We start from the raw sequence: 24,928 nt of genomic DNA on the forward strand, positions 1-24,928 counted from the left end.
CATTCAAAGACATTTCAATGTTTCCCCTTAAACCATTTGAGTTTTGCTTTAGCAATATGCTAAGTGTTATTGTCCTGCTGGAAGGTGAACCTCTGTCCCAGTCTCAAATCTCTGGAAGACCAAAACAGGTTTCCCTCAAGAATTTCCCTGTATTTAGCGCCATCCATCATTCCTTCAATTCTGACCAGTTTCCCAGCTGATGAAAAACATCCCCACAGCATAATGCTGTCACCACCATGTTTCACTGGGGATGGTGTTCTCGGGGTGATGAGAGGTGTTGGGTTTGCGCCAGACAAAGCGTTTTCCTTGATGGCCAAAAAGCTAAATTTTAGTCTCATCTGACTAGAGTACCCTCTTCCTTTTGGCGAACACCAAACGTGTTTGCTTATTTTTTTCTTTAAGCAATGGCTTTTTTCTGACCACTCTTCCATAAAGTCCAGCTCTGTGGAGTATACGGCTTAAAGTGGTCCTATGGACAGATAACCCTGAAGGAGCTCCACAGCGGAGATCGGATTATCTTTGGTCACTTTGTTTCCTCTCTGATTAATGCCCTCCTTGCCTGGTCCGTGAGTTTAGGTGGGCGGCCCTCTCTTGGCAGGTTCGTTGTGGTGCCATATTCTTTAAATTTTTTAATAATGGATTTAATGGTGCTCCATGGGATGTTCAAAGTTTCAGATATTTTTTTATAGCCCAACCCTGATCTGTACTTGTCCACAACTTTGTCCATGACCTGTTTGGAGAGCTCCTTGGTCTTCATGGTGCCGCTTGCTTGGTGGTGCCCCTTGCTTAGTGGTGTTGCAGACTCTGGGGCCTTTCAGAACAGGTGTATATATACTGAGCTCATGTGACCGATCATGTGACACTTAGATTGCACACAGGTGGACTTTATGTAACTAATTATGTGACTTCTGAAGGTAATTGATGGCACCAGATCTTATTTAGGGGCTTCATAGCAAAGGGGGTGAATACATTAGCATGCACCACTTTTCAGTTTTTAATGTTTTAATTTTAAACAAGTTATTTTTTTAATTTCACTTCACCAAATTGGACTATTTTGTGTATGTCCATTACATAAAATCCAAATAAAAATCAATTTAAATTACAGGTTGTAATACCACAAAATACAAAAAATACCAATGGGGATGAATACCTTTGCAAGGCACGGTATAACGGATTGCTTTGAATAGGGCAACTATGGGTAAGCTGTAAGAGATATACATTAGATTTGCTATAATATTTTACATAATGCCCTTGTAAGTGGCTTTGGCTATAACACTAAGATATGCATGTAGGGGGGTTGGGGGTTGAGGAGTACAATAGGCCATCTCACCTGCAGGTTGACCTCTGCTTCGTAGAAGGTGAGGCAGGAGCAGTAGTGTCTATCTGAGTCGATGTCCGTCAACACCACCGTGAAGAAGGTGGGAGCTTTCCTCTCTCGGGACAGCCTCCATCCTCCTGGCTGGCAGAACTGGAAAAAACACAAAGTATAACACACATGCATGAGCACCTGTACTGGAACTCTAAACAGGAACACAGTCTGCCCTCAGGTGCAGATGAAATGGGCACAGACAGAGTACAGGGCAGGCAGAGTACAAGACACCCAGTGGCTTTTCCAGAGTGGTTACTGGAAGCCAGTGTTGTTGTGTTGAGAGCGGAGGCCGTATTCTAGCCGGTGTCCCCAGGAGAGCCGCTGCTGGTAACCCTTCAGTGTGAATAGGAAGGTATTACGTTAGTTAGGAGGCCATTGACGCCATTGTGGAGAGGATGCACAGGATGTCCTGTTTCAGTGCATTAGTGCTACTGCTGAATACTCTCACCACAGAGAGGGAAATGGCACTGGTTCACGTTCCTCACTGCTCGTCAGAGGGGTTTGATATCAGTCTGGTTCTAGGCAGAAAGAAAAGTATGACAAAAAGGTACTGAAACCAAAAGTAATGACTTTTACTGTGAAACAGTAGGCTGCTATGTACTCAGTTGGATAAGCATAAAAACGTTTAGGATAAGATGAACATGACAAAAGTAGGATTGTATTGGATAACACTGGGATTAACATGAAGAATGTAATAGTGGATACTTAAGCCAACTCTGGTTGTTCAAGCAGGAAATCCCATGTTATCATTAAAACATAAACAAGATAATGACTAATTGACATAAAACCCCATGTCATAAAAAAATGCACCACTTCTTCCTTTTTCTGGGATAAAACGTATCAGTTTGGGATCATGTTGTTTTAACTTTTACTCCACTACTGAACCATCTCAACTTGATTTATAAACATTAGAAATGACACAGCAGAAAATATATGCAATCTAATGGGAACATGAAGTACTGGTGAGCAAGAGAAAGGGAGAGGGGACAGAGGGGGGGGGATATGGGAAGATTGAAAGAAGAGGAGTGCAGAGGGATAGAAAAGAGGTGTGAGGACAAAAAGCATACAGACCTAAGAGGAAAACAGAGAAATGATGAGGATGATGGAGTGTCGAGAGCAGCATGTGAGAGGCAGGCAGGCAGCCAGAGTGAGTAAATATTGTGTGTTTGTGCTGGAGGCCGAGCTGGCCTGGCTGTGGGACAGTGTGTAGACTGCTCCTGGAAGAACAGTGGACTGACGGAGGGAGAGGAGAGAGGAGCAGGGGGGGAAGAGAGGATGGATAGATGGATGGACGGAGAGAAAATCAAATGAAAAGAGAAGGTGGGTGGGTGGTGTAAGACAGGATGAGAGAGAGAGGAAGAGAGAGAAAGAGAGAGAGGGAGCTGTGCTTGACGCCCGGGGGCTTGAACCAGGATGCCACCTTCCACCAACAGACACAATTGACAGCAGGAAATCTGGAAAAGCTGCATTGTGGGGGAGTGTCATACATACTGGGCCAGGGCCCAGACAGGACCCAAGGACAATTGCAGATAACTGTGAACACATCCAAAAATATTCAAAGTATATGTCATTAATCACTGTCGGAAAGGAGATAAACAGCTTTCAGACCGCATTCCTTGGGAGATAAGCAGAGATACGCCAAAATGGGGGATGGAAGCAGAGGACTTGTGTGTGTGTGTGTGTGTGTGTGTGTGTGTGTGTGTGTGTGTGTGTGTGTGTGTGAGGAGGAAGGGGGTCTTGTTTTACTTAAACAATACCAATGGCCATCTTCTGCAAAGTTGTTATGCTCACGCTACCACGGAGGTCTGAGGAGAGGCTCTGGACTGGGTTCAAAGACACTTCATTGGGTCCACAGTTTACTTCTACCCCCCCTCCACGTGCCCGGTGCCTTAGGTAGGCTGAATAACAGCCAGACAGTCTACTAAATAACACCAATGAAGATATCCTATCCCTCTTCACGTGCCAGTGACTGACTGGAAAGCAATCATGTTTTGAAGGATTTCTCTTTCTGCAAATATTAGCTTAGACTCAAGTAGCTAGGCTTACTAAGAAGACTGAATAGAGAACAACCGACTGAGTAAGAGTTGACTGACAGGGACTTTAGTCACAACACCGGAGATGCTAACCTGATACACTAATATCAGCACCAGTCATACAGGTGGAGAGAGGTGGAATGAGGAGAAGGGGGAAATTGAAGAAAAAGCAGAGTAGATGAGGACTAGTGGGTTCGATTCCTGGGACCAACCAAAGGTAAAAAGTATGCATGCATGACTAAGTCACTTTGAATAAAAGCACCTGCTTAATGGCACTGTAAATTACATTATATTATTATATTAACCAGAGGACAGGGAGGAGGAGGACTTGCATGAGAGACACACAACAAAAATAAGTCCAAGGACCAGTAGCTGTCTGTCAAACTGAAAGGAGCTGAAAACTTACTCTACTGTCAATCATCCCATAGTAGGAAGTGCATCCAAGCATGCCCTGAACGTGTTGTCTCTCCTGCTGTGTGAGGGCCTATCTGCCAGACACACACACACACACACAGAGGGAGCAAAGCAGTGATTCTAGGCACCACTCCAGGTAGCAGCTCCAGGGAGCCCCTGCCTGCCGCCAGCTGTGACTGACACACACAGTACCAGCAGACTGTTTGGAGAGATCAAGCAAAATATGTTCACTGCAGTGCAACAGGTGCGTGGCTTGTCAAGAAACATACAGTACAAGAATAAACACATACGCATGGTGTAAACGTACACGACTACACTTACACACCCATGTAGCCCATATATATGCATGGTGAACAGAGACACACACGTACACACACACGCTGAGTCACGGCGAGGACAGTCCCTGGTCTCAAATTAGACCACAGTCAAGTGACAATGGAACTCATTGGCTAACCGACTCTGGGATCTTTGTCCTTTAGCACATTGTTGCCCTGCCACCGACTGAGCTCTCTGCATCATGTGGCTCTGTGTGGCGTGGCTCCCCCCTAGTCCACCCTTTCAGATAGCGACACTAGATCTGCAACTTGACCTGCTAAGAATCGGCACAGAAAAGCATGGGGAACAGTCCCACTGAACTGAAGCCTAGTTTGTGGTCAGAGCTGTATTCTAATACTGTGAAAATGTACAGTATGCCGCTGTAATAACTGCCCAGGGGACAAACAAACAGCTATGCTGTGGGCACTGGGGCTGAAACTCCAGACCGTCAGTCAGGGACACACACACTGGGCAGTCTTTACAAGACTCCACTAGAAAGAAATCTGATGCAACCATTTACTGGTGTCCTCCAGTTGAAAAATGGGGAATGGAGTTAATATAGGCTTATGACATGGTATGAAATGGTACATCGCCACACCACAAATTCAGATTAAAAAAAATACTGGTTTCATAGTTTGATTTCCTAAGTTGATCAGTTCCAAAATGACATAGCCAAACAAACAAACATCAAATGCACTCTTCAGTTCCTCTGTATGGTAATAAAATGTAGATGTCTCCTCCCTTCTGAGCATTAACAAATGTGATGCAAGACTGAGCTGGGTGAAAGAGAAGGACGTCTGGAACTGGAAAAAGGACACGTTGATGGGAAAACACTTTCCCAACTCCTCCGACAGGAATGAAGAGCATTCCCAGGGTGGAATCTCTCCAACACAACATTCTCTCTACAGTATGTCGCATTAGATTTAACCCGGGTTTATCTGGTCGGTTCTGATGAATGAGAATACTACACAAGAGCAACAGCTATTGAGATCAGACTTTGTCTGAATTAAAGCCTTTGAGGAGACTTTGTTGACCGAACACATTAAGTTATATTCTCCAGAAAGAGTGGCTGACTAGGTAGGTGAATCATGCACAGTGGAAAGGTTGCAAGGCAACAAGGTATTTGTAATGAAGGACAACATCCCATTCAGACGTGCCTACTCAAACGTAGTAACAGTAATACCGCAATGCTGCATGAACACAAAACAAAGTCTCCAAAACAAAGTGCATCCAACCGATGCCAGTGAAGTGCTGACACAGTCTGAAAGCAAAGTGATTGCCAAGACTTTGTGGTCAGGACAAAAACACGACAACAGATGTGTTGTGTTGTGTACGCTCCCCTCCCTTGCTCCCTCCCTCTCCATCTTCGAGGTCCATCTTATCCTCCTCTCTCTCTTTCCGCTTCACTTCAAGGGCCTGTTTCTCAGGAAGACAAGACAATGACTTGCAGGAAAGTGGTGTCTGAGGTGGCGGGGTTGGCAGGGGGTGAGCGGGTCATTACCGGGCTGCAACCTGGCCGGCCTAGACATCTGCTGCTTTATCAACTCTGGAGGATGGACAGGACAGTGGACAGAGCTGAACTCCAAACATGTGCCAGGGCTATTTGAGTTTCCCCAGCAGCCGGGGCAACACAGAGCAGCCACATGGTAGGAAGTCTTGAGCTGAGATGGAGGCTATCTTCATAGGAGGCCAGGAGGAAGCCCAGCAAACAGGAGGCACACAGACGACACTTCCTGAGAACATCTTCAGGGTCAGCGTGACACAAACAACAAAACAAAGTTAGCCAGCTTCAAACCACAGGTACCAGAGTGCAAAGTGGAAAGTAGAGCGCAGGCAGCCCTGTGATGTACTGTAGGCCAACTGGTCTGACTGGAGAGCTCCATCACACAGCGGACGACTGCCGACAACTGGCATCTCACATCCATCCTTATTTCCCTCGGTCCCCACAGCTCTGTGGTTCCCTGTGATCTGTTATGCAACCCGGAACATATGGTTCATTTCAGAGATGGATATTTTTAGCTGGTCATAAAGGACCGCAATAATTCAACAGACAGCCTAGGCCAGGAAGATGGGGGAAGAGAGTAATAAGCTAGGAAGTCGATGTCTAAAACTGCAACGCAAACAACGTGGAGAATTTCAGGGTCCATATTTCGATCATTTCTAAAAGTGTATGGGGGGGATGTAATGTAATTTGTTGTGCTAGAATAATATGAAAATACAGACAGCTCTGCAGAGTTCCTCACATTCAAAGTCTCATGGGAAGATTTCTTCACTTGGGGGTAAATACTTCAGATTTATTTTAAAACACAATAAATTAAAAACATACGGCTGGTTCACCACATGTAACTTATTTCAATCTGAGATGCATTAAAACGCAAATAGAAAAAGGATTAGGCATTCCTTCTCTTAAACCAATCTACTGTCAGTTTAATTTCAGCTTAATTCTGCTCCAATCACTGCAACCTCTCAAACCCAGCCTTGAGCACTCACATGCTATTCACTACACTCAAGGGTGTCCCAAACCAAGGGGTGAATGTTGGTGACCAGATATGAACTTTATTAGAGTTTCATTTCAGAAAAAGTAGGCTAAGTGGGTTAATAAACCTAGTTAACTAAAGTCGCCTTAGTAAGATCTTTCAAACGTGTTCCTTGGGTCCAAGGGTAGAACTAGATGCATTTCCAACATGTGACAAGCGGATGGAGTGTAAATTCAGAGAAGACTCGGTATTAAACGCAGGGATGGATGCTCTTCAGTGCTGGAAACCCCTTCCACAGTCCAAGAAAACTCCCAAGGATTTTCCCGAAGGCTGCCGCTGGCGGGATAAGAGCAGGGCTTTGCCATCATAATCCAAACCTGACATTACTCTACCTCTATTGTTATGCTGCATCCTCACACACTCTCCCACACACACACACACACAGTAGATGGCGGTGGCCTACAGGTGGAGCGCTGTACCCTGCTCTCTGACCTGTGAGGCCCCCATTCATTGGTTTGTAACATATTAATTAACACACTGAGTTACACATTCATGACACGTATAGTTAACTTTCAAGAGCATTACCGCACTTGAAGAATTTACTCATCATTATATAGTTATTAGTTTGTGCAGTGCTGTTTACAATAAGTAAAACCGCATTCTATGCAGTTGTGCGAAGCAAAGAAAATACAAAAACAACAGGTCGGCCCATTTGAAGAGTACAGTGTGTTTGATGAGGGTACAGCAGAGGGTAAACAGCTTTGTCCTGGACTGTAGAGAAACACAATGTGCTTATGCGTCAGCCTGTGGAGCCCCTGCCTGTGGAGCCCTGTGATAATGTCCCAGGGACAGGTGCTTCCTGCCGGGCCCAGGCCCACTCCTCTCTCCCTATCGCTGTCACTAAGCCACCCTCCAACCGTGGCCTTTCTTCTGCCTGTTTTTAGATCTCCGCTTGTTTTTCACCTGAAAAAACAGTGAGGCCCCCCAAACTTCATATGACTGGCTCGCAGAGTTATACACCCCTCACGCGGACCAGTAGCACTTTCTACTGTTGTTGTACCACTCCAGACCAGGAAGACAGTCTGTGTGTTATGCTATATCCCTGATAGTGTGAAAAGTGCAACTGGAAAAACACACCAAGACAATGGCAGTGCATTACACAGGGGACACTGGCCTTTAGTTTTCCAGCTGACTGCCTATCCAGGGCTCTGGGTCTATGGTACTGCACTCTGCCCGCCACACAGGATGAGGGCTGTGGGAGGTCAATGACCTGGCATTGGAGAAAGACATGGCCTCACAGACAGGGTCAAGGACGGGTGCCGTTTCATACTTCATTTTAATGGCATTTTAATGGCAATACAGGACTGTCATGACATGCTGCTCTTAAATGCTGCTCTTTCAGATAAGTCAACAATACAGCATTTATAGCTGTCTATCATATAGCACTGTTAGCTGGTTAGGCACAAGAGCTGGGGTTAGCACCTCATGCTAAAGCAGTTGTCATTAATCGGCCTTGGTCTATCCTCAGGATCAATCCAGCTCGAATATGTCTCCTGCCCTGCCCTCAATCACTAGGTCAGTATGGACTGCTTTTGCTATGACAACAGGGAGCCCCGAAACATAGGTCTCCACTGCAGTGCCACTAGTGAACTTCACCCAACAATGGTCTCTGCAAAGAAGCTCTTGTGACAAGGGGAATGGTTTGAGTAAAATGTCTGGGTGTCGTGGTTTCACCCGTGGACCTCTCATACAGAGTGGAGGCAGAGAGAAGGTGTGGGACAAGACACCGTGATTTACAGGTGGGTCATGTCAAGAGAACGGACATTCCAGACAAATTAGGACATCTCTTAGCACTGCGAGAGGAATCTCAGGTATGTCCGCAGGCATTTTGGTCTTGCGGTCTAGCACATTTCCACCGCTCCACGTAAAACAGAGGCGGTGACTGGCAGGGGAGAGCCACCATGGAGCTGGGCAGTGAGGAAGGGGAAGGCCACAGGAGGCTATGTGGCCTCTGAGCTGTGCTCCTGTGCCAAAAGCTGAGACTGGCTCCCCTCCTGGCTCCTATCCACACATTTTCCAGTTCCAGGGCAGACGGAGAGGTGGACAGTGGACGGTCTCACAGCTCAATGGCTTGTTTTGATTCAATGGAGCTGGAATGAAGTCCTTGTGAGTATATTTCCATTTTATGGAAAACAAGGAAATAACAGTGATTTTTGGTGTGTGCGTGCGTGTGTGGGCGAGCGCAAAAGAGTGATTATAATTACTTCAACAGAGGGGTTAGTTCTGCCAAACTGTGTAACATAACTATGTGCTCCCAGAATAAGGTTATTAGCTTATTCTGGGAGCACAACATATTAGCTCCATGTATCCTGAGTATTCACATTTCCTGATGAGCTCACTGTGGTTTTCATCATGGACAAGGCTGCCATGTACTCCAACCCACTGCCAGTGCCGTTTCCTGGGGATTTTCTGTTTCGCTGGAAGTCAAAGCATTGATTACTCATGAAGATCTTCCTGACAAACACATGATTCTATTATCCCCGACTTGGACGACATCCTGTATGTGGAATGCACTGTTGTATTTAGTTTTACAAACACACAGGAACGACGTGCCGTGCGACATGTCAGCTTTGGTGACACAGCCTGGTGATACAACCAGCCAGCCCAGCACCTCCCCCTTGGTCTCTGGACTGGCCAGGAGGAGACAGCAATACTGTGACGTGACAAGCGTCCTAGTCTGACCCAGATAGTCTAAGCATGCTGTTTCAGACCCTGACACCATGAAACAATAACACCCAGAGATGCCGGTCCCCCCAGTCAAGATCACTCCACTAGCGCGAACCTTAGTCACTGTCCCATCCACTGCCCACTCCGCACCAACAGTACACACAGTTTGAATAACTCCAGCATCCTTCCCGGAAGTACGTACCACATTCCACATTACAACAGGGATTTGGGGGGAGACAAGAGAAATGAAACAAATGTTTACTGGTCAAGTCTGGTCAAATTCCTTCATTAGAGGAAGTCAGGCCCCAAGGAGGAATTTTTTTATTCATATGTACACAGTTTTGTTAAAATAAAAACAAGCAGAGGAAGATTAAAACGGTTTTGCCATTGGGGACTTCAAAGAATGTGTCACAAATGTTGTTTTACAGTCATGACCAGATTCATTCTGCTCTTATGTACACAATGAATTCCGCTTTGATTTAAACTCAGGGGGCAGATTATATCAAGCAGCACGAGGCCTGGTAATCATTGCGGGGGGGGGGGGGGGGGGGGGTAGTATATAGTATTGAGGCAAACCAGTGGCAATGAGTGTCAGCTGGAATCAGAACCTGCATCATAATTCATTAATTCCCCATGCAGCCAGGTGGGAAAGGAGGCAAGTCTGCACAGAGACCCCTACAAACCTATCAGGCAAACTAAACATTGCCCCTATGGATTAGGCTATGCAAATAGTCAAGTGGAAATTCTAATAAATTATACCAATCCATTGCTAGCACAAAATCTGCCATTAAAATGCAGAACATTTTAATTAAAAAATAATAATAAAAAAAATGGCTAGTTGACTTACACACGAAAGTGACCAGACAAAAAAATGCAATAACATACATAAAAAAATAAGGGGGGGAGAGATCTGAACTTTTTGCTTAATATTTAAGGAGTCTCTCACCAATTTAAAATGACATATCCACTTGGTCCTGTACAAATTCTCCACTGAAAAGTACATCTTCAGCCAAGACTTGAACAAGAGACCAAAAAGAGAACATCAGATAGACACATGTCTAAGATCAAACTATGTTATATTTCCATGACAAGACGTCGCTGTACTTACAGCAATGTTCATTCAAATGATATCCATCAGGCTACTATGATATGGTTCAACATACTGACAAGGGCTTTCCAGGTAAGACCTCATGATCATTGGAACAGACCTCAGGATGTAGAGTGCTGCTACTTTGACAGGAATCAGATTCCCCCTTATTAACCCGGTGGGGGACACCTGACTGGCACATGGTCCTTCAATTTCACAAATTTCCAATATGCAGGGCTTCAGACTGCGACCCTTTGGTTGTGTGAGTAAAATAAAAAAAATGGAATTGGTCACATTGATGCAAGTTGCACATTCTACCTAGTCACCACAAAATCAAAACATTAGGGCTGGGACTTGCCACGGAACTCACGATACAATATTATCATGATAGGTGCCGATATAATATGTATTGCGATTCTCATGGTTCTATATGTATTGCGATTCAATAGTGTGATTTGAGTGCGATTTAAGGTTCCAAACATATTGCTCACTATAGGTCTGCTGCAGAGGGACAAGAGAGAGCCATGAGAAAACGTGTTTTGATCAGTCATGGAAATAAAAGCGCTGAAAACATGTTGGCTCACTATTCAAAAAGAAGATGGAGAAAAAGCTATAGGCGCAGGTACAGCTGACTAGGGCTAGCTGACCCTCCCTAGCGAAGTCAAAGTTAAGGCAAAAGTATTGATATAATATTGTCCAAAATATGTTACTGTATAAGTGTTTTCCCCCATCCCTACAAAACGTCCTAATTTTGGGGCGGATAAACCCATGAATTTGTCAAAGAGTAAAGTGCGCATTATACTCGTGATTCCTGTCATAAAAGTGTCGACCCTGTCGCAGTGCTTGCCTGTCGTTACGTTGGGGTTGGCTGCTGTAATGAGCGAGCCTCTCACACTCTCTCCCTCCCTCGTGTGCCCCTCGTGATGTATGACATTTCAACATGAAATTGCAGCGATAAAAATGACCTTGGATGCAACCAGTTGTCCATATTAAAGGAGCGTTTTAGCTTTCTGTAGGTATACGTTCTATTTCTCAACGATCATTGAGATCAAAGCCCTGTTTTACAATCAAGATATCTGATATGGCTTTGAAACAGAGAGCGTGCGAAAATGCGAAATTGTAGATTAATACATGGCTACTAACAGTAGGTGATGAATTAGCACCAATTTAATTAGGCCTTTATATAATATTAGTACAGAAAGATTAAGGCAAATTCATCTCGATTGAACAAAATAATGACATGGCAGGTATTCATCCACATTTTAATCAATGGAAAGGATAAACGGTTGAGATGTATATCATTTAAAAGCTTACAGACTCCTCATACAATTTTATAATTTATTGGGAATTCTTCATATAACATTAAAAAGGACCCCTTGGAGGGTACTTGGTCTATCCACAGAGGGTATCTTGAGAAGACTCATGAGACCATAGGGTTAGTGGTAAAATGCACAAGGGGAAACTATTTTATTTAACCAGGTAGGCTAGTTGAGAAAAAGTTCTCATTTACAACTGCAGCCTGGCCAAGATAAAGCAAAGCAGTGCAACACAAACAACAGCAACAGAGTTACAAATGGAATAAACAAACCTACAGTCAATAATACAATAGGAAAAGTCTATATACAGTAGGTGCAAATGAGGTAGGATAACAGAGGTAAGGTAATAAATAGGCCATAGTGGCAAAATAATTACAATATAGCAATTAAACACGAGTGATCGATGTGCAGAAGATGACTGTGCAAGTAGAGATACTGGGGTGGAAAGGAGCAAAATAAATAAATAGACAACAGTATGGGGATGAGGTAGTTGGATGGGCTAATTACATGTGGGCTGTGTACAGGTGGAGTGATCTATGAGCTGCTCTGACAGCTGGTGCTTAAAGCTAGTGAGGGAGAAATGGGTCTCCAGCTTCAGAGATGTTTGCTGTTTGTTGCAGTCATTGGCAGTAGAGAACTGGAAGGAAAGGCGGGCGAAGGAGGAAATCGCTTTTGGGGTGACCAGTGAAATATACCTGCTGGAGCACGTGCTACGGGTGGGTGCTGCTATGGTGACCAGTGAGCTGAGATAAGGCAGGGCTTTACCTAGCAAAGACTTATAGATGACCTGGAGCCAGTGGGTTTGGTGACGCATATGAAGTGAGGGCCAGCCAGGCCAGCCAGCATACAGGTCGCAATGGTGGGTAGTATATGGGGCTTTGGTGACAAAACTGATGGCACTGTGATAACTCAGCAAATTGGATGCAGTCTGAGGGTTGGAGGCTATTTTGTAGGATAGTCCGTTTGAAGAGGGTATGTTGGGCAGCATGAGTGAAGGATGCTTTGTTGCGAAATAGGAAGCTGATTCTAGATTTCATTTTGGATTGGAGATGCTTAATGTGAGTCTGGAAGGAGAGTTTACAGTCTTAACCAGACACCTAGGTATTTGTAGTTGTCCACATACTCTAAGTCAGAACCGTCCAGAGTAGTGATGATGGACGGGCAGGCAGGTGTGGGCAGCGATCGGTTGAAGAGCATGCATTTAGTTTTACTTGCATTTAAGAGCAGTTGGAGGCCACGGAAGGAGAGTTGTATGGCATTGAAGCTCGTCTGGAAGTTAGTTAACACAGTGTTCAAAGAAGGGCCTGAAGTATACAGAATGGTGTCGTCTGCGTAGAGGGGTACTCCGGGCAGAGTAAAATTCAGTTGGTGGTACAGTAACCGAAAAAGGTTGGGAACCATTGGCTTAGACCCTATTTATAGGTTTTTGAGTTGTGCCTGCCATCGGTTGATTAACAACATGCTCTTGAATATGGGCCACTCTGGGTGGCATATTTGGGAATAAAATTGACATTTCAACATTCAAATGGTACCACATAGATGGTTGGAGGTCCACAGATCAGAGAATGTTGACTTGAATAGGAGTCTTGTTGTTTAAAAATTATACTGTCAATCCTTCATAGGAAACCTACGGAAACGAGAGAAATATAGATAATAGAATAGACCATTTAAGTTGACATTCGACGGTGGGTGGACCAGCAGCTATCATTGTGACAGAAATTAGAAGTTAAAATTACAATTCATTTCAAATTTCAAAAATGGCGTACCAGCTAAATTGCAGTGGTCTGAAGGGATGGGTCTATTCTATGAATTATATTAGTATGATTCAAACTACACCGCAAATGGAAAGAGGCTCGTGGGCAGATGTCAGTAAGAGCTGAGAGAGGAATGGGTTGTCAAGACTGTTATAACACTCTGTTTGAAAACCAGACAACAGAAACACAAAGAAAACAGTTATGAGCTGAACATAACAGTATGCCAGTGGAAGGGAGGACAGTAAGCAGGTGACCCAACTGTGTCGTGACTATTATGATTTCCCATTGTAGCCAATTCAGTTGCAGTAATTCAGTTCGATTTTTTTGGAATCCAGTTATCAATTTGGCATAACCAGTTTTAATCACTTAATTCATAAACAAAATTGTTACCAGTAGAAACACTCTAACCAATTGGTAGGTCTACCTTCACTTGTTACTTCTGTGAACTTTCATCATCCTCCCTCATGAGGGAGAGAAATGAGAAAATATCTTAAACATATGTGGGTTTTTGGGGGAATATTTCATAAACTTACAGAAGGTATACGATTTCTCCAAAACGAAATATAAGGTGTTGACGTTAGTTGGCAGGGCTTTTCATCAACATTGTGTTTTTATGCATTTCTGATACCTTAAGACTTTTTTGGTAGATGTTTAAGACCCCTTTTCCATCTGTTTATCCAGAAATCAAAGCCTTCACTTAAGTCAATTTTTATAATAGAAAAAGATTTTTTTTTTAAGTACCTTTATTTCACCAAAAATAGACTCTTAGCTTTAATTTGACATGCTCCTATGAACTTCACTGTTGTGCCTATGGGTACTTTGATGGAAATGCCCATCTCCTTTAAGTGAAGGGTGGTATCTAAGCCTCCAAACAGCCTACACCATTGACTGCCTACTCACAGCTTTTGGGGTAAGGGGTACAAAAGGAAATCACAGCCTGATCTCTTTGGTCCAGAAGTGAAAGTATGCAAGATCATTTGAAAAATGTGTTATCAATCTTTTTGGTGTTTAAAGGAACATTACTCTTACCTTGCATTCCTGCATTGACAGGCTCCCACATCGCAAGGCTAATTTAACTTAATATATCAAACAGATAAAAGCTGTTGTATAACATGTCATATCCCTAAATTGAGAAGAACCAAATACACTGCGATGATATGGGCTAAAAGTACTTTTCCATATTTCACAATGGGCTTGCGTTACAGCTGTGTATTGAGGTACTAGAGCTGAAACCAATCCCAAAATGAGTTCATATCCCACCACCTGACCAAATAGCAGGCACACTATATCCTCAAAATCTTTTTAGAAAAACACTGAACTGGGAGACAAACATGACCATGTTGTCAACACTTCATTTTTGACAGGGATCCAACTTCTATAAATCAAGAGGCAGCTGCTATGCAGCCTTTATGAAAATACCTCACCATGAACTAAAAGCTCACCGAGTCTTATTCAGGCCCTCCAGGAGTCTGTGATGATGTGGCCATTTCTTTTGTTGCAAAATTAATGATTCCTTGCATAATATGCAATCACCACACCATTTCCTCATAAAACAGTCAAATTATCTCAATATTATCAAAGTACAAAGGAGGGCTTGCAATTTTAACCAATCACCACACTTTTACCGCATAATGTGGTTCCTAAGGCCGGCAGGTAGTCTAGCGGTTTGAGAGTTGGGCCAGTAACCGAAAGGTCGCTGGTTCGAATACTCGAGCTAACAAGACACTCCTTAACTCTAATTTGCTCTAGGGACCCCGTACTACTATAGCTGGCCCTGTAAAACACATACATTTTAACAAGCCACACGTCAAACTTTTCCCTCGTCAGTGCATTTTCGGGCCAAATTGGACAAATTTATTGCATATTGCCATGCAAAATGTCTGAGTTGCCGTAGCAAAATATCAAGCATTTTTAGGTAATGGGGTATTGTTTTAGGTGAGAGTCCAATGAGAGACTAGCTGGAATCCTGAGGAATGAGAGGAGCTCTAACCATGTGGATCTATAAATCTAACAACACCTCCTTACATATCTGAGTAAACGGCAGGATAGTAAAGCAGAGGAGAGGCCTGGCGAGGTATGACAGAGACACAGAGGAGAGGCCTGGCGAGGTATGACAGAGACACAGAGGAGAGGCCTGGCGAGGTATGCCAGAGACACAGAGAGGCCTGGCGGGGTATGCCAGAGACACAGAGGAGAGGCCTGGCGAGGTATGCCAGAGACACAGAGGAGAGGCCTGGCGGGGTATGACAGAGACACAGAGGAGAGGCCTGGCGGGGTATGACAGAGACACAGAGGAGAGGCCTGGCGAGGTATGACAGAGACACAGAGGAGAGGCCTGGCGCGGTATGACAGAGACACAGAGGAGAGGCCTGGCGGGGTATGACAGAGACACAGAGAGGCCTGGCGGGGTATGACAGAGACACAGAGAGGCCTGGCGGGGTATGACAGAGACACAGAGGAGAGGCCTGGCGGGGTATGCCAGAGACACAGAGGAGAGGCCTGGCGAGGTATGACAGAGACACAGAGGAGAGACCTGGCGAGGTATGCCAGAGACACAGAGGAGAGGCCTGGCGGGGTATGACAGAGACACAGAGGTGAGGCCTGGCGAGGTATGACAGAGACACAGAGGAGAGACCTGGCGGGGTATGACAGAGACACAGAGGAGAGGCCTGGCGGGGTATGACAGAGACACAGAGGAGAGGCCTGGCGGGGTATGCCAGAGACACAGGGGAGAGGCCTGGCGGGGTTTGACAAAGACAGAGGAGAGGCCTGGCGGGGTATGCCGGAGACAGAGGAGAGGCCTGGCGGGGTATGCCGGAGACAGAGGAGAGGCCTGGCGGGGTATGCCAGAGACACCATTGAGAAGAAGCTTAGTCTGACTGGAGCATGGGAGTCAGTCGGACAGGGCTGGACAGGACTCCCATTGTTTACTTGGTCAGCATCTCGCCCACAGCACAACAACTACAGTCTAGAAGTGACAGTTTCAGGCAGTGTTCAGTTATGTCACTGCAAACAAACACTCTGCCTTATCCTCCATGTTGCATGAGGTGAGGAGGGTGGTCTTTAAACTCAACCAGAACAAAATTAAGACTGAGTCAGAGGGAGAATGCGTGATGGTTGGGAGGTGTCAAAGTGTGGAATGTGTTGGGAAGCCAGGGCCTTTAGCAGATCCTTTGATGAAGTGCTGCCTGCTTCATTGATTGGGCAAAGAAGGGTAAAATGGTATTGTGAAGAGTTTCCAGCTTTACACCGATGGACTTCACCAGAGCAGAACATGGTTCTATTGACCCCTTTTTTTGGTTAGCTGCTATTTTTTGGTTAGCTGCTATGCTACAATGTAGTCCTTTCAAACTAACTGTACTGTATTGAAAGCTTCTTCTTTACAGAGTAATAGACCTCCAACCTTTTGGAAACAATATGACAGCCCCACCCCCCCGTCCTACGTCCTTATCTACTATCGCTTCTTTCAGTCTTGTTAAGATGGACAGGGGCAGCACAATGTCAGTCTGAAATGCTCCAAATTATATACAACAATGACTACAGGTACTAAATTATGTTTGGTACCCAACTGTCACATATTTCCATAGAGGAGGCAAGACAAATTGTGCCTAGTAATTAAGTGACCCTGACGTTCAGCGTTGAATGCTCTCTGGAATGTGAGTGACTTCTCGCCCAGTGTTTTGCCTAGAGCTCAGCAACACACAAGTTAACAGTGAGGTGTCGACATAAGTGAGAAAAGAGAGAAACAAACAGAAATGGGTTTATGTTGGCCGTTATTTAAGAATCATTCAATGACCACATACAGTTGAAGTTGGAAGTTTGCATACACCATAGACAAATACATTTAAACTCTTTTTCACAGTTATTGACATATAATCCTAGTAACAATTCCCTGTCTTAGGTCAGTTTGGACCACCACTTTATTTTAAGAAATGTGAAATGTCAGAATAATAGAGAATTATTTATTTCAGCTTTTATTTTTTTCATCACATTCCCAGTGGGTCAGAAGTTTACATACACTCAATTAGTATTTGGTAGCATTGCCTTTAAATGACTTGGGTCAAACGTTTTAGGTAGCCTTCCACAAGCTTCCAACAATAAGTTGGGTGAATTTTGGCCCATTCCGCCTGACAGAAATGGTGTAACTGAGTCAGGCTTGTAAGGCCTCCTTGCTCACACAAGCTTTTTCAGTTCTGCCCACACATTTTCTATAGGATTGATGTCAGGGCTTTGTGATGGCCACTCCAACACCTTGACACCTTTGGAAGACCCATTTGCAACCAAGTTTTAACTTCCTGACTGATGTCTTTAGATGTTGCTTCAATATAGGCACATATTTTTCCTACCTCATGATGCCATCTATTTTGTGAAGTGCACCAGTCCCTCCTGCAGCAAAGCACCCCCACAACATGATGCTACCACCCCCGTGCTTCAAGGTTGGGATGGTGTTCTTCAGCTTGCAAGCTTCCCCCTTTTTCCTCCAAACATAACGATGGTCATTATGGCCAAACAGTTCCATTTTTGTTTCATCAGACCAAACCCATGTGCAGTTGCAAACCGTAGTCTGGCTTTTTTATAGTGGTTTTGGAGCAGTGGCTTCTTCCTTGCTGAGCGGTATGACGACTGCATGGTCCCATGGTGTTTATACTTGCGTACCATTGTTTGTACAGATGAACATGGTACCTTCAGGCGTTTGGAAATTGCTCCCAAGGATGAACCAGACTTATGGAGGTCTACAATTTATTTTCTGAGGTCTTGGCTGATTTATTTAGATTTTCCCATGATGTCAAGCAAAGAAGGACTGAGTTTGAAGGTAGGCCTTGAAATACATCCACAGTTACACCTCCAATTGACTCAAATTATGTCAATTAGCCTATCAGAAGCTTCTAAAGCCATAACATAATTTTCGGGAATTCTCCAAGCTGTTTAAAGGCACAGTCAACTTAGTGTACGTAAACTTCTGACCCACTGGAATTGTGATAGTGAAATAATCTGTCTGTAAACAATTGTTGGATAAATGACTTGTGTCATGCAAAGTTAGATGTCCTAACTGACATGCCAAAACTATACAGTTTGTTAACAAGACATTTGTGGAGTGGTTGAAAAACAAGTTAATGACTCCAACAAAAGTGTATGTAAACTTACGACTAAAACTGTAAATACCTGAAATAACAAACTTGTATCAGATTTAAAATACTTTAAGACTGATGTGAATGGATATGGGCCTGCAATTAACTTTCATCAAAGCATTTTAGAAAGGGTCCGCGTAATTAAATTAGCATACTCAACATTTTTGTAACAAACAAAGTCAGTCTGATCATTTCTCTGGCATGTGTGTGGCATGTTTAATTTCCTCGTTGTGGACTTGATGGTAGTAAATTCAAATACCGTAGTGATAAAGGCGCTGGAAGTGTCCGATTCCAATACAAATGTAAAACACTCACGATAACCATCACAACACACTGAAATTATTTCAGCACATTGATTCCATTACCCCTGAATCCCAAGGCAGAAATATAGAGGGCCGGATGGAGTAAAAGTCAAACGATTTGTGATTAGGCCTTTCCTTTGGCATCATCAGAGAGCAATTCCTTAACCAGACTGATGTTGGAGCAGCCAGAGGAGAATATACCTGGCATCTACTACCATAACCTGTTCAAAAGGCACTTACATTTTTTGTCTTGCCTATTGACCCTCAATGGCACACATACACAATCCATGTCTCAATTGTCAAGGCCTATAAATCCTTCTTAGCCCTGGCTCGGCACCTTCATCGACACTGATTGAAGTGAAATTAACAAGTGACATCAATAAGGGATCATAGCTTTCACCTGGATTCACCTGGTCAATCTGTGTCATGGAAAGAATACAGTACTGTATACAGTACAACAAAACTATGAAAACACAAATATGGAATCTTGTAGTAACCAAAAGTGTTAAACAAATCAAAATATATTTGTATTTAACCTTTGACTGGTACTGTGTGTGACTCACCACCTGGATTCGGTCTTATGAAGCAAAATTTGTAATTGCGTTTTTTTTTTTTACATTGGGTAAAAGTAGAGACTCGGAGCTACAGAATGGTATATCATACACTGCATTGTAGAGGAACAATGGGAAAGTAATTCTGCTTTGAAAGTTGATAAACTCACTTTGAGAAAATGGCCTTTGAATGATTTGGTATCTAGTGAAGCGCTCTTCTTTGTCTACACCCATTCAGCATCGTTTACACCCTCTTAAGCATTAGCCCCAACCATCTCATTTCACCCTCGGAGTGCACACTTGACGCTCTGGCCGATTTGTTTACCTATGGATAACATGAAAACAGCCAAACCAGCTCTGCTGGCAACAATTTCATTACGCTTTTTTGCAGACGTTTACTGACACCGGCCATAGTCAACATATGTTGTACACTTCAGCTTAAGACATGTAGCTAGCTAAGTAAACAACGTAAGATCACATACCTTGTTAAACAACAATGAACATAGTGCCAAATCATGTCGTTACTATCCTGCATGAATATTCTGGGAGCTAACCATCCAGGTTCAATGTTAGCTAGTTAACATTAGGCTCTAACTAGCGAAGCAAACAGCTGTGGGATATGAATAATAACGTCAGCTAGGGAGCCAGCCAGCTAAAGTTAGCTGGATAGCTAACAGTACACTTTAGCTTGAAATGAAACCACTTTGTCAAAATTAGAAACTAGTAATATCTGAAAATGTAGCTAGCTAACGCTAGACTATCTGAATACTTCATCATGCATGATCGACGCGGATGGCATGCCACAGTTACCCTTAGTTTGAAGATGTAATCCGGAGACCGGTGTTTTCTCCATCTCTTTAGCAATCATACTCTAATTCCACTGATTTCAAAACTTTATCCTCCAGAAAGTGGAGATTAACACTTAGCTATGCAGCTTCACAACACATTTTTAAAAAGCAGCGTTCGAAAGGATTACCAACACAGACCGACCAGCTCAAATAGAAGCCTTCTATATGGCAGACCAATCCAAACTCCTCTCTGGGCATGTCCAGCCCACTCCTTATAATCAGCCAATCACGGCTAGTGGGAAGGTTGCTCTCATTTTCTGTGGCTTAACCAGCAAGGCTCGTGATTTAACAATTGTATTCATATATGACAAAGTGTGTTATTAAGGCACATGAAGGTTCACGTTTCAGAAGGCATTTCTGCCAAAAAACACATTTTGATTAATTATTAAGGCACATGAAGTCATGACTTGCAACATACGCCTAGTTTCCTGAAACGGGTCACATATGTAGGCTATATTTTCTCCTAGTTTCAAAAGAAAACCGTAGAATGTCTAGGTGGGGCTCTCAGCTTAAATCTTTGTGCATGAAAGTAAAAATATGTGAAGTGAATTATAGACTCAATCCATATCGAAAGGGAAAATTTCAGGCAATCTAGGGTACGTCATACAGTGAATTGATGAATCCTCATAGGGAATAATAGGTTCTCAATGGATGAATTGCAAGCAAGTGAAATGGAATCAGCCTTGACTTTCTGAATGCTGTAATCCATGTCAGTGGTGCTGTGGTTAGTCTCTGGTCACAGAGTTGAGGTGTATCTATCCAAAACTGGCCAAATGTCACTCCTGTTTATGGGATACATTTTGTCCTTGTGTTTCCGTAGCATCTTTATCCCCAAGTCACAACATGGACCAGACTCTTCTGAATCTATGACATTTCACTACCGATGACACCACTTAATGCTGACTGTCTGTGTACTTCCCCCTTACCATCTCCTCTTCCTGTGCCTCCATCCATGCATCCTACTGCACAATCAAGAGGTCAATGCTACAGCTGGGAATTTCCAGGGACCTCACGATACAATATTATCATGATCCTTACGTGCCGATACAATATGTATTGGGATTATCACAACGTTATATGTATTGTGATTCAACACTGCGATTGTATTTGCAAATTTGATGTTTCAAACATATTGCTCACTATGGACAAAACATTATGAATACCTGCTCTTTCCACAATTGAGACATGGCTGTGTGTGTGTGCGCCATTCAGAGGTTGAATGTGCAAGACAACATTTAAGTGCCATTGAAGAGGGCATGGTGGTATGCAAGGCGCACCGGTATGAGTGTGTTAAGAACTGCAACGCTGCTGGGTTTTTCCACACTCAACAGTTTCTCGTGTGTATCAAGAAAAGTCCACCAGCCAAAGGACATACAGCCAACTTAACAACTGTGGGAAGCATTGGAGTCAACATGGGCCAGAATCCCTGTGGAATGCTTTTGACACCTTGTAGAGTCCATGCCCTGACAAATTAAAGCTGTTCTGAGGGGAAATGGGGGTGCAACTCAATGTGTGTTCCCAATGTTTTGTACACTCAGTGTATGTTTGATGCAGAGAGACCAGAGAGCATGAGAAAACAAGTTTAATTCAGTCAGGGAAATAAGGGGTGAAAACATGTTGGCTCACCATTTAAAAATATGGAGAACAAGCTATAGGATGGAAAATACCAGAGTTTTGGTGCTGTTCAAGGACAGCTTTTTTCCATCTACATAACATTGCAAAAGAACTGAAACTTCCTGTCCAAAAATTATGCTGAAAAATTAATCCATGCTTGTGTCACTTCTAGATTAGACTACTGCAATGCTCTACTTTCCGGCTACCCGGATAAAGCACTAAATAAACTCCAGTTAGTGCTAAACACAGCTGCTAGAATCTTTACTTGAACCAAAAAACTTCATGATATTACTCCAGCGCTAGTTTCTCTACACTGGATCCTGTTAAGGCTAGGGCTGATTCCAAGGTTTTACTGCCAACCTACAAAGCGTTACATGGGCTTGCTCCTATCCATCTTTCTGATTTGGTCCCGTAGTATGTTGTCCCTAGAATTGTCCCTAATTGTCCCTAGAATTTCTAAGTAAACAGCTGAAGGCAGGGATTTCTCCTATAGAGCTCCATTTTTATGGAATGATCTGCCTATCCATGTGAGAGACGCAGACTCGGTCTTGACCTTTAAGTCTTTATTGAAGACTCACCTCTTCAGTAGGTCCTGAGTGTAGTCTGGCCCAGGGGTGTGAAGGTGAACGGAAAGGCACTGGAGCGACAAACCATCCTTGCTGTCTCTGCATGGCCGGTTCCCCTCTCTCCACTGGGATTCTCTGCCTCTAACCCTAATATGGGGGCTGAGTCACCGGCTTACTGGTGCTCTTCCATGCTGTCCCTAGGACAGGTGCGTCACTTGAGTGGGTTGAATCTTTGACGTGATCTTCCTGTCGGGATGGCGCCCCCCTCGGGTACATGCCATGGGGGGAGATCTTTATAGGCTATACTCGGCCTTGTCTCAGGGTAGTAGTTGGTGGTTGAAGATATCCCTCTAGTGATGTGGGGGCTGTGCTTTGGCAAAGTGGGTGGGGTTATATCTTGCCTAGTTGGCCCTGTCTGGGGGTATAGTCGGACGGGGCCATAGTGCCTCCCGACCCCTCCTGTCTCAGCCTCCGGTATTTATGCTGCAATAGTTTGTGTGTCGGGGGGGCTAGGGTCAGTCTTATATCTGGAGTATTTCTCCCGTCTTATCCGGTGTCCTGTGTAAATTAGTTTGCTCACTCTAATTCTCTTCTCTCGGAGGACCTCAGCCCTAGGACCAGGTCTCAGGACTACCTGGCCTGATGACTCTTTGCTGTCCCCAGTCCACCTGGTTGTGCTGCTGCCTGCGGCTATGGAACCCTGACCTGTTCACCGGACATGCTACCTTGTCCCGGACCTGCTGTTTTTGACTCTCTCTACCGCACCTGCTGTCTCTAACTCTGAATGATCAGCTATGAAAAGCTAACTGACATTTACTCCTGAGGTGCTGACCTGTAGCAATCTCTACAATCACTGTGATTATTATTATTTGACCCTGCTGGTCATCTATGAACATTTCAACATCGTGGCCATGTACTGTTATAACCTTCACCCGGCACAGCCAAAAGAAGACTGACCACCCCTCAGCGCTAGCGCTAGCTAAGGCTACCTAGAGTAGCCGAAAACAAGTAAAATATCGATAAAATAAAATCCAAAAATAATATTGCAATATGCATCTGTATCCATTTTTTCCCACTTCAGTAGTCAATACAACAGTAGAGGTAAGCATGTGTGTTGAGAGGCATTTTGCAACAAGTGAAAAGTGGCCTGCAGTGAACAAATCTGTGTGTTTGGGACAATAGCATCCATTTTGACACACATAGGGACTTCCTGAGTGAAGTTGTCTGTAAGACCACAGGCTCTAGGCCGATGCAGAGCAGGCCAGCCTGTCAGATGAGAGGAATGGAGCTGGGTGATATATATAGCCTAATCGTCACTTGCCTGAAAAGATTAGAAACACATTTTCAGAACTTGAGTTGTAAACGCTTTTTCTTGGTGCATTCTTCATCTGTGGTTATTTAGTTTGCTGGGGGCCTGTTTTGACCACAAAATGCTTTTCGTGCTCAGCCCCATCCGTTTTTTTTCATTCAACAGATGTATTCCAACTGTTAGTAAACGGCTCATTTTCTTTTTTATGGCGTGGAGGAAATCTGCAAATAATAACAATTTACATACCAGCTAAAACTGGAGCTAAATTGCTTGGTGGGGTATGTTAAAACACTATGGTGTATCTTCATTAAAAAGTTCAAAGCTAGAATCCCATTCATTTGGCCTTTGACCAAAGTGTGTCACATCACAGTGGGGACACCAGGACTGGCCCCCTTACATGCTGCCTCACCTCTCTGGACTTTTTCCATTTGCAAAAATAAAGATATCAACATATGAATGCTATTGATTTCATCTAATCCTCTAATTGTCTTGCACATATTTTAGAGGAATCACACAATTTAGAAAGCATTATGTAATTTAGTCCAAATGTGGCTGTTATAAATGTTCATGTTTACTCAGCTGTTGGTTGCTTACTGTAATGCAATCTAATGTGTCACATATGGGCCAGTATATCTTCTCTCCAGTCTCATCAGACAAAGACTGAAGCTGCTCTTGGGGGTCCACCACACGCACAATGCCTCCTAAATGCCACATCACCACAAATCAATATGGAAGTGTTCACACACGGACCATATATTGGAACCCAAGCACACATGGGTGTCCAAGGACATCTGTAGACATGAGTGATGTTTGGCTGAACTAGTGGTGCTGCTTCTATATTTAACTACCACCCTACTGGGGATGGAAGTTTGGAGGATGATGCTGTCATAGCTCATTGATCCCTAGGAGACGGAGCGTGAAGATGGCTCTGCAGTGTGATACATTAGTGCTATAACTCACAGAGCAGCACAGCCATGATGGCCACCAGCAAAGCGGACCCAGTGACTCACACAGGAAGAGACCACAATGCCCCTTCAAAATAAGTATATTTGTTCTTCACTAAGGGCTGGTGTCTCTTTCGTAAAATCCCATAAATACCCAAGCATAAACAAGGTCG

General features: G+C 43.9%; 1 protein-coding gene across 4 annotated transcripts in view; it reads right to left on the reverse strand.

The window, feature by feature from the left end:
- The window catches only part of LOC110506476 (myotubularin-related protein 13), a 150,985-nt gene that overhangs the window by 78,773 nt on the left and 47,284 nt on the right, over nt 1-24,928 (reverse strand). For all 4 annotated transcript variants that reach the window (XM_090222256.1, XM_090222255.1, XM_090222254.1 and 1 more), the window contains exon 3: nt 1,331-1,468. In XM_090222256.1, the coding sequence (XP_090078382.1) occupies nt 1,331-1,468 (138 nt within the window). The remainder of the gene's footprint in view (nt 1-1,330; nt 1,469-24,928) is intronic.

This window comes from Oncorhynchus mykiss, chromosome 26 (assembly GCF_057628025.1).
Source record: "Oncorhynchus mykiss isolate SJ-2025 chromosome 26, ASM5762802v1, whole genome shotgun sequence".
In the NCBI taxonomy this organism is placed as follows: Eukaryota; Metazoa; Chordata; class Actinopteri; order Salmoniformes; family Salmonidae; genus Oncorhynchus; species Oncorhynchus mykiss.